Consider the following 9,763-nt stretch of genomic DNA (forward strand, 5'->3'; position numbering starts at 1 on the left):
CAGGGAAGCCCCAGAAACCTTTTCTTGGTCCGTCTGCTCTGCGCTTCACTTTTCTCTTCCTGCCCCTTTGCAGATCTGTGGCTTCAATGGCGACAGACAGGAAAGCCACCCTTTCTCTCTGGGCTCAGGCCTCACAAGCCTTCAGGAGCAAGGCTGGCCACGTCAAGCAGGACTTGGCCCTGTGCAGGCAGGAGGGGGGCTGAGGCCTGCGGGGAAATGGAGGGAGCCTGCTCTGACAAAAAGAATGGAAATGCAACCTTTCCGAACACTGCTGGCCAGAGCACGTCTGTGGGGCTGTTCTCCAGAGCAGGCAGCCCTGCCGTCATCCCACAGCTGCACCGGCCACCTCACGTCAGGCAGACACGCAGGTCCGAGGCCAGAGAGGGCAGCTGGCGACTCCAGGCTCTCTGGAGCCCACAGAACGCTCCTGCTGGGGTGGACGGCTGCTCCCTTACTTGGAGCGACTGGACGATTTTACTACAGCTCGTGTGATCTAACAAGGCAGTCAGCTCTGGGCACTGTTGGTTTGTCATTTGCAGAAATTCAGGAGAGCAGAGAAACAGCAATAACAATAATAATAGTAATAACAATAGCAATGCAAATAATGCCAGCGAAAGTATATTCTTTATTATGCACCAGGCGCTGTGCTAAGCGTTTAATCTTCAGACCACAGGAAAGATGGGTATTATTCATCTCCATCGTACAGACGAGGAGACTGAGGCTAAGAGGGGTAAGTGACTCGCCTGCAGGTACACAGCTGGTGAGTGGCAGAGCTGGGGGTCCCTGTAGGTCCGCCTGACTGCATGGCTTGAGTTATTAGTGATGAAATTGCTCATCTGACTGCTGGATGGCTGTGCAGTCAGTGTTACTCTTCTCATTCTTCGATTTCATCCAGGCCGGGATTCCTGGGGGAGCCCCAGGGCCAGATGCTGTATCCACTAGGACGGGGCTCCGGGGCCCCTGGGGGGAATGGCTCCGTGGGGTGGTGCTCTCGACACAGGGAGCTGAGGGCTTCTAGGAAGAGTTTTCTGAAGGAGGAGGACACAGCATTGTACAGCACAGGGGTCACCGCCGAGCTGACGTAGAAAAGCGTGTTTGTCACCATGTAGAAGTAGTGATAGAAATCGTAGAGCTTGCTGGAGAAGAAACCCGGAAGGCAGGTTAGAGGGCCTGCCACCTGCCCGTGGCATCCTCCCCTTGCTGCTGGGAGTGTCTCCCCTTCTACACGGCTGGGTGAGGAAGGCCTGCTTCCTGCTGTCGGGAAGCTCAGTGTGAATTCAAGAGACGTTCCGTCACACCAGCTGCCTTTGGCTGACCTGCCCCACCCAGCCTTTGAGTCCCTGTGCCTGGTTGCCCGGCCCGGTCACCTGCACAGTGAAGGGCACACCTGCCGGTGGACGGGGGCCACTGGCCAGCCCGCTGAGACATGGGGAGCCTCGTGGTGCTGGGCGTGGCCAAGGAGATGTGGCTTCGCTAAGAGGAGAAAGTTCTGAGAAGCTGCGCCCCTTGTCGCTGTGGGAAGGGCTGTGTGTGTGCATGTGTGTGCGCGTGGGGGTCGGAGGGGGGCGCTAGCAGCTCTCCAGAAGGAGCCATCTGTTGACACAGCTATCTCCTTGGAGGCCACGTGGGATCTCTCTCCTCTCAGATGTTTGACTTTCCCCTATGATCGAGGCATAGTGATTTCCAAAAGGAAGATAAGGGATTCTCTGCTTTGCTTTTCTCCAGTTGTGTCACAAAAAGGGTGTGCATGGTCTGGTCTCTAAGGGGCCTCTGTTAACTCATGGAATCACAGCTCTGAGGCTTCTTCCCTCTCTCCTTGTAAGAACATGGCCTTTTCCCCACTCCCTGCCTGTAGGCTGCTCTCTGTCCTGAAGTCAGGATGCCCTGACTACCACTCATATGGCCTGACCAGTTCAGAGAGGCTTCTGGATAATGCTCTGTTCCCCACCCTGAGCTGGGAGCTTTTGGGATAACAGACTGGGTAGGACCAGATAGAATGGAGGCCAGAGTTCTGGGGAACCCAGCAACTGGGGGTCCCTCTGGAGAGCAGAGGCAGCCCTGGCCCCGCCCGGCGGCCCCTCCCTGTGTGCTGGGGCTCCTCCCCTCACTCACTCGGTCCACCCGTTGTCAGGGACGTAGCAGTACATGAGCCTGCGGGCGTGGTACGGCATCCAGCAGACGACATACACAGCCACGATGGCTCCTGCAGGACCGGGGAGAGACAGACAGACAGGAAACACGTAACAGTTACACCATCTCTGGGGAAGAAGCTGCCCAAGGTGACAAGAGCATTTCCCTTGAACTTGCTCCTGGAGTCTAGGGGTTGGAAGGGGACTTTGAGGTTATCTGACACACCCTTACCTGGATCTGTTCCCAAACCTGGTGTTACCCTGTCCTCTGAGTGAATGTCCACTTTAATCCTGACCTGTCCACTGACATGCTTCTAGAAACTGCTACAATATCTATAAGCTCCTGGTCACTAGAAAATACTCCCAACTCAGGGCTAGATAGTCCCACTTTGTCTGACTGCAGAGACAACAGAACTCAAAAGTCCTTCTGCCTTGTAAGGCCTCTCCCTCTTCTGTCCCTTTTTCTGATTGATTGATGGTACCACCATCCGTGTGGCACTCACATCGTAAGCCACAGAGTCTTCTTTTTCCATTACCCCCGAGATCCAATCTATTACAAAGCACCTCCTTCTCCATTCCTTCCTCACTTCCACTGTGCCCACCCTAGGGGCCCATATCTTCCCTCCACCAGATTATGACAGCAGTCTCGTAAGTGGCTCCATTGTCCCTAACCTTCTATCTCTTCCCTTCCTTTCTTCTACTCCTGCCCTGGGTGGCAAACCCATTTTCCAATCCACTGTGGCCCCTGCACCAGCAGCGTCCACCTCAGCTGGGAGCTTGTGAGAAATATAAAATCTCAGGCACATCCCAGGCCGGCTGAATCGGAATCTCTGGGTTGGGGGCCCGTGGTCTGCGTCTTACAACTGTCCACATCATTCTTGTGCACACAGAAGTTTGAGAAGCAAACTTCTCAGACTTGGAGAGCCTGTCCTCTAAGACTGCCGAGCACATATATCTCAAGAGCAGCTCTGGACACCAGCTCTTGCCATGACGGCCCGTTGTCTATGGAAGGAAATCCAGGCCTTTCATGTGCTGCCTTTGTTACTTGTCACATCACATTGCACTTGGCTCCTGTATTTTGGTCCTGCCCACAAGACCGTGGCACTGATGACAGAGGAGACCCTCTCCCTTACTCCATCCTCCCAGACCGTCGTGAGTTCCTGGATCACAGCAGGTGCTTGGAAAGACCTCTGTTTTCCTGTGCCTTTATAGTTGCCCTTACAAAGCCACGTTTGCCCAGATACGTAGAAAAGCAAACACACTGATCGCTGTCACATTAGGAACGGTAGAGAGTTAGTGGAGCTGGATTTGGAGACCCAGCTGGCCTGAGTCCACTGTTCCCGGTCTGTGGCTCCTTAACTACCTTTGCTCCTTGCGTCCGTCTGTACGGCCAGACTCCCTGAGAAGCAGCCAGACACCTGCTTGTCTTTGGGCACCACTCCCTGGATCAGACTGGGGGGTTCACGTGCACAGTTCCCATTCTTTCCTTTAATTCTGCCGCTGCACCTTACAGAAGCCTATTGGTGATTATATAACTCCCCGGGGCAAAGAGAAAAATGAGGGCTGGAGGGAGGCAGCAACTTGCTCAAGGTCACGTGGCCAGGTACTGGCGGAGGCAGGCCTGGATCCGGCCCTTCCCCTCTGGGCGGTGTTACCGGGCACTTAACTGAGAACTTGGATACTGCGCTGGAGGCCACGGATCCGGCGGGAGTCCTTGTGTCTCACCAGGGCGGCCTGGCCTCCCAGGGCCAGTGTCCTCCTCTCCTCGCTCATTAGCTTCAGGTGGCTGGGGGCGGAGCTGCCTGTGGCAGAAGGGGATGGCCCCTGGGAGCAGAGGGCCTCCAGGTGGCTCACGGTGACCCCGCTGAGGAAAGCAGTTAGTGCCAAGGGGAGCACAAAGGACGCCAGCACATTCACCTGGAAAAGGTAATTCCAGAGGTTACGGAGGTATCACCAAGGCTCAGTGATACTCTGGTCATCAGGCCGGGCCCAAGGGCCCAGGAATCTGTAGCAGCAGGAGTGGGGGCTGGCAGGCGCGTGGTGACAGCAGGCTTACAAGAGTAAGTCGAGAAAATCCTCAGAAAGTAAGGAGAGAGCGATGAAAATGGAAGAGAAAAGATAAGAAAATTTGGGACGTTTAGGATGCTCACCATCTAAATAATAGCCGTTCCAGAAAGAAAAAGAATAGAGAAAACAGAGGGGAGGAAATTATAACAACATCGAAACACACGACCAAAACCACGTTTAAGGAAGCTTTCCCAAAATGGAGGAATATGAGCTTCTAGACTGAAAAGCCTTTGACTACTGAGAAAAATGAATGAAAATAAATCCATGTCAGGGCGTGTTCTTAGGAATTTTAGCGCCTGGAGATAAAGTCTTGAAAGCTTCCGAAGGGATAAAATGGCACATACAAAGGATGGGGTACCAGAATGGCATTATACTCACTCAGAACAACAGTGGAAGAAGCTAGAAAATAAGAGTGATGCGCCACAGTCTGTGAGGAAAACGATTTCCATCTTATAACTTTCTGCCCAGCCATATTACGAGAAACGCAAGGATAAAATGAAACATTTTCAGACATGGAAATTCTTAAAAATTTGTTTATCTTCTACGAACTTTCTCTCAGGTCGCAGGAGGTTACAAGAGCATATGTTCCATCAAAATAAGGTTCTGAACAAATACAGAGGGAGACCTGGGATCCCCAAATCAGTGTCCCACAGAGGAGCAGAGAGATGGGGTGGCATTGGCAAGGTGCCAGCTGTGCGCCCAGTGAGGCTGGAGCAGAGGAAAGGGCACCAGGGATGATTGAAGAAGACAAGATGAAGCTGGTAGATTACCTCATGGGTCTGAACATACTGAAATGGTATTTATACTTCTGGTAGAGCAGGAAAAATGAGTTAGAAATAGATGGGAAACTAAGCAAATGAGGGGGAAAAAAAGGCTGTTCATTATTAACTGCAAGGAAAACAAATACTGGAGATAATATTGTAATATTGGAAAGGACAAAAACCAAAAATATACAACCTGGCTCATCAGTGAAGAATTTTACATAGTCACAATAAAATAAATATTGACCATGAATCTAACCAAATACCATGACATAATTATACTGAAAGGATGGTGAGAGGAAGTGTGTGTGAACGTGGGGTGTGGAGGGCAGGGATGGGAGTGTAAAAGAATGACGTATTCATCTTCTACAGGTAGAAGTCAGTGGATAAATTTAAGGCTGATGGATAAAGCAGGCGTATTCTTTGGAAAATGTAGGCAAAATGTAGCGGGAGTTACGTAAGAGTGGATGGTGGTTGCCTCCAGATGAGAGACTAGAAATCAGAGCATGGAGGAGCAGAAAGGGAGCAGCTGTTCTACATTATAAGTCTTGTGTTATTATTTGATGTTTTTTGATTTATGAAAAACAAGTTTATATACCTTGTGTTTTAAATGTTTAATTTTTCAAATTCAAAATACACGTGTTATAGGGTTTTCTCCTCCTCAGTTCTTTCCCTCTGCAAACATTGGGGAAAAAAATGAAAGATTTTAATAGCACTTTAAAATCAGTGCAGAAAAAATGGGGACTTCCCTGGCAGTCCAGTGGTTAGGACTCTGCACTTCCACCGCAGGGGGCATGGGTTCCGTCCCGATCAGGGAACGAAGCTCCCGCAAGCGTGCGGCCAGAGCAACAACAAAAAATCATCACAAAACGTCTCAGTGCTGGACCTTTTTAAGGAGTTATCATTCAGGCTTTTTTCACCTTAATGCATGCTTACAAGTCAGCAACACCTAGAGAAAAATAAAACACTGTACATGACAATCATTTTAAGTTTGTTGTGGAACCAAACAGGTTTTTATTGACAATATACTTACTATCGAACTGTAACTTTAGTACCAGTCAAGACAGAAATTGAAGGTAAAACATATATTCATAAGTTAGTGATTAATCTTTGGCACCTTTGAGATCTTTCTAGAAGAACTATCAAGGCATACCTGGAGATATTGTGGGTTTGGTTCCAGACCACTGCAATAAAGTGAATATTGCAATAAATTCAAGTCACACGAATTTTTTTGTTTCCTAGTGCATATAAAAGTTATGTTTACCCTACACTGTAGTCTATTAAGTATGGAATAGCATTATGTCTAAAAAAAACAATGTACATACATTAATGTAAAAACACTCTATTGCTAAAATTTGCTAACCATCACCTGAGCCTTCAGTGTGTCGTAAACTTTATTGCTGTCATAATCTTTATTTGAAATATTGCGAGAATTACCAAAATATGACACAGACATGAAATGAGCAAACGCTACTGGAAAAATGGTGCTGATAGATTTGCTCAACTCAGCGTTGCCACAAACCTTCAATTTGTAAAAAACACAGTAAAGCCAAGAGCAACAAAACAAGGTGTGCCCTTGCAGCTTTTTCTGCTTTCAAAAACTCTGAGCAGTTTCCTTGGTCAAAAAGCATTGACTCATGTGGATAATGAATCAACTCACTGATAAGACACTAGAAAGAAAGCTGGGCCAAAATAATTTGAGTCTGGTTGTTTTGTTGTGTTAACACAGGCTGTACATCTCAAGTGAAACATTTTTGACATGCACCATTTGTCAAACAACACTGGTTCACTGAAAGAATTCACTACATATAATGTCAAAAGCTAGGCCCGCGAACACTTCATGGCTTTCATTGCATTGGTTGGTCCGTACCAGTAAAGCAAACGTTGAAAGTAGCATATCTGCAGCACAAACATTGCTTGACACTTTTTTTTTTTTTTTTTTTTTGCGGTACGCGGGCCTCTCACTGTTGTGGCCTCTCCCGTTGTGGAGCACAGGCTCCGGACGCGCAGGCTCAGCGGCCATGGCTCACGGGCCCAGCCGCTCTGCGGCATGTGGGATCCTCCCGGACTGAGGCACGAACCCGTGTCCCCTGCATCGACAGGCGGACTCTCAACCACTGCGCCACCAGGGAAGCCCCTGCTTAACACTTTTTTCTCTCTCAGGCCTAACTCCAATATAAGTACAGCCTGGAAGCCACTACCCCAGTCTGTGAAGCGTGGTAGAACTTGACAACCAGGTCTTTTGAGCCTGGGGTTGTTAGTCCATTGCCGGGGGACCGCATCAGTGTGCAGCGGGAACCAGGCAGTCAGGCCTTGGGCAGAAGCAGCAGTGCACTGACTGTTCTGCTGACTGATTCCCTGCAGCTCACAATCTGGGACGCTGGGAGGTAGATGAGTGTCCCGTGCTGCCCTGTGGCCGGGATGTGCTTGGGCCAGGGCGGGGGCAGGCAGCAAGCCTGTGGGCAGACCGCTGAGGTCTGAGGCCACAATTAGTCCACCTGATGCAGTGCTAGGAGGAGCCACTCCCACTGCTGTCAGTGGCCTCCCTTATTCTGACTGCTGTCTTGATTCCCTGCAGGACCAGTTCCATTAGTACGGTTACTGTTGGTGGGTTTTGTTGGTGTTTGTTGTTTTGGTCTCCTTTATCATCAGGTCCAGACTGGGGTAAGGAATTTGACAACTTGCAAAAATGTCTGATATAGGAAGTGGATTTTTTAAAAATTAGGGATCCTGCCTAGCTGCCTTGAGTAATTCTCCTTATAGGGACCAGAGTAAGCCACTTTGAAAGCAAGTGGAATGTTTTCTTATCGGGTTTAACTTCACATTTTTCCATATTCTCAGTAAGGCTGCAGTGGATATGTGTATTTCTTTTGAAACACTTCATTAATGTTGAATGTTCAGGCCTCTTTTTATATCTGCACAACGTCCCAGTAAACTAGTTGTTCTTTCATGTTCTTGTCTTGGGGCTAAAGATGACTAGTTTTGGTGATAATACAAAAGCAGAAGCCTGGGGGGGGGTCATGAAATCTATATTTTTACCTGCTCTCAGAGTAATTCTTACACCCCGTCACATTTGCTCACCACTCCTGCAAGAGTGGGAAGGCTCAGAGTTCATTTGGAATTCAAATCTGGACTTCTCTTTCTTTATTATTTTTTTTTATTGAGGTATAGTTGATTTACAATACTGTGTTAGTTTGAGGTATACAGCAAAGTGATTCAGTTATACATACATACATATTTTGTTTTATTTTCCATATAGATTATTACAAGATGTTGATTATTGTTCCCTGTGCTATATAGCAAATCCTTGTTGCTTACCTATTTTATATAGAGTAGTTTTTATCTGTTAATTGCATACTCCTAATTTATCCCTCTCCCCTCCCTTTCCCCTTTGGTAACCATAAATTTGTTTTCTATGTCTGAGAGTCTGTTTCCGTTTTGCATATGTATTCATTTGTATTATGTTTTAGATTCCACATATACGCGATATCATATAATATGTGTCTTTCTCTGACTTACTTCATTTAGTATGATAATCTCTAGGTCCATCCTTGTTGCTGCAAAGGGCAATATTTCATTCTTGTTTGGACTTCTCTTAGTGTTTCACTTTAGCCAAGTCTCTCCACAAGTCCTTTGTAAAATGGGGGCAGTGAGACCCAAGTTTCCGACTGGTCTCCAGTATGAGAGATGAAAACAGGCTGTAGGGTCGCCCCTCCCGCTTACCTGGATGAAGACCTGCAGCGTGGTACGGCTCACCAGCACGGTGCACACGCGCGAGGCGGGCTCCGGCTGCCCGCCGGCCGTCTGCAGCTCGTGCTTCTGCCCCATGACGATTGCCATGGGCAGAGCCAGGCCGAGCGAGGCGGCCCAGACGAGGGACAGCAGGCGGCGGGTCCTGCGCGGTGTCAACAGGCTTCGGGCGCGCAGGGGCTGGCAGACGGCCAGGCAGCGCTCGGCGCTCAGGCTGGCCACGCTGAGCACCGTGGCGTAGGCGCACAGCTCGCGCACGAAATAGTAGGCGCGGCAGCCCAGGTCGCCGAAGACCCAGGGGTAGTGGAACCACACAAAGTTGTAGAGCTCCATGGGCACGCCGACCAGCAGCAGCAGCAGGGCGGAGAGCGCCAGGCTGAGCACGTGGCAGCGCAGGCGCCCGGGGGGCCCGGCCCGCGCCTTCAGCACCACGTGCGCGGACAGCGCATTGCCCGCAGTGCCCAGCGCGAAGATGAGCGAGTAGAGCGTGGTGAAGAGCACCTTGGCCCAGAGGCGCGTGTCCACGCCCAGCCGGGCGTCCAGGCCCAGCGCGGGGCCGGGGCTGGGTCCCGGAGGGCGCGGGCTGCTGGTCTCCATCCCGCTCCCGCGGCTGCACTCCCTCCCTCTCCCTGCCCGGAGACTGGGCGAGCTGCCCCGTCAGCCGGCGCCTCCTCCTCTCTGGGAACCTCCAGAACAGGAGGACACGCCCCGCAAAGGGTGCCCCCGAGCCAGCGCAGGACCGCGAGGGGAGGCCCGCTAGCCGCGTTCACGTTTCTCAGTTCAGCTCCACGCAGGAAACACGTGCTTGGTGGACGGTGGGCTCCTTTTGGGACCTGAGAGACATGCTTTGGGCCAGACGCCTGCACGTACTAGCTGTGTGACCTTGGGCAAGTTATTTTTTAACCCTCTCTCAACGCATTTAAAAAATATTATTGCAGAATCTCTGTGAAGATGAAGTGGGTGAATCTGTGTGAAACTCTGCACTGCAGCATAAGTAGGCATCCCACACGTACTGCGTGCCCCTGTGCTGTGCTACTGTCTGTGTGTATAGTCCCA

General features: G+C 50.2%; 1 protein-coding gene across 1 annotated transcript; it reads right to left on the minus strand.

Annotated features, from left to right (window-relative positions):
• Window positions 1-816: 816 nt before the first annotated feature.
• NTSR2 (neurotensin receptor 2) lies at window positions 817-9,304 on the minus strand (the record flags this gene model as incomplete). Its single annotated transcript, XM_082851423.1, is given in 5 exon segments — window positions 817-960; window positions 962-1,136; window positions 2,113-2,203; window positions 3,797-4,046; window positions 8,681-9,304. Coding segments are annotated over 5 exon segments (1,284 nt in total).
• Between the last annotated feature and the right edge of the window lie 459 nt (window positions 9,305-9,763).

This window comes from Leucopleurus acutus (assembly GCF_964270905.1).
Source record: "Leucopleurus acutus genome assembly, chromosome: 12".
Lineage (NCBI taxonomy): Eukaryota > Metazoa > Chordata > Mammalia > Artiodactyla > Delphinidae > Leucopleurus > Leucopleurus acutus.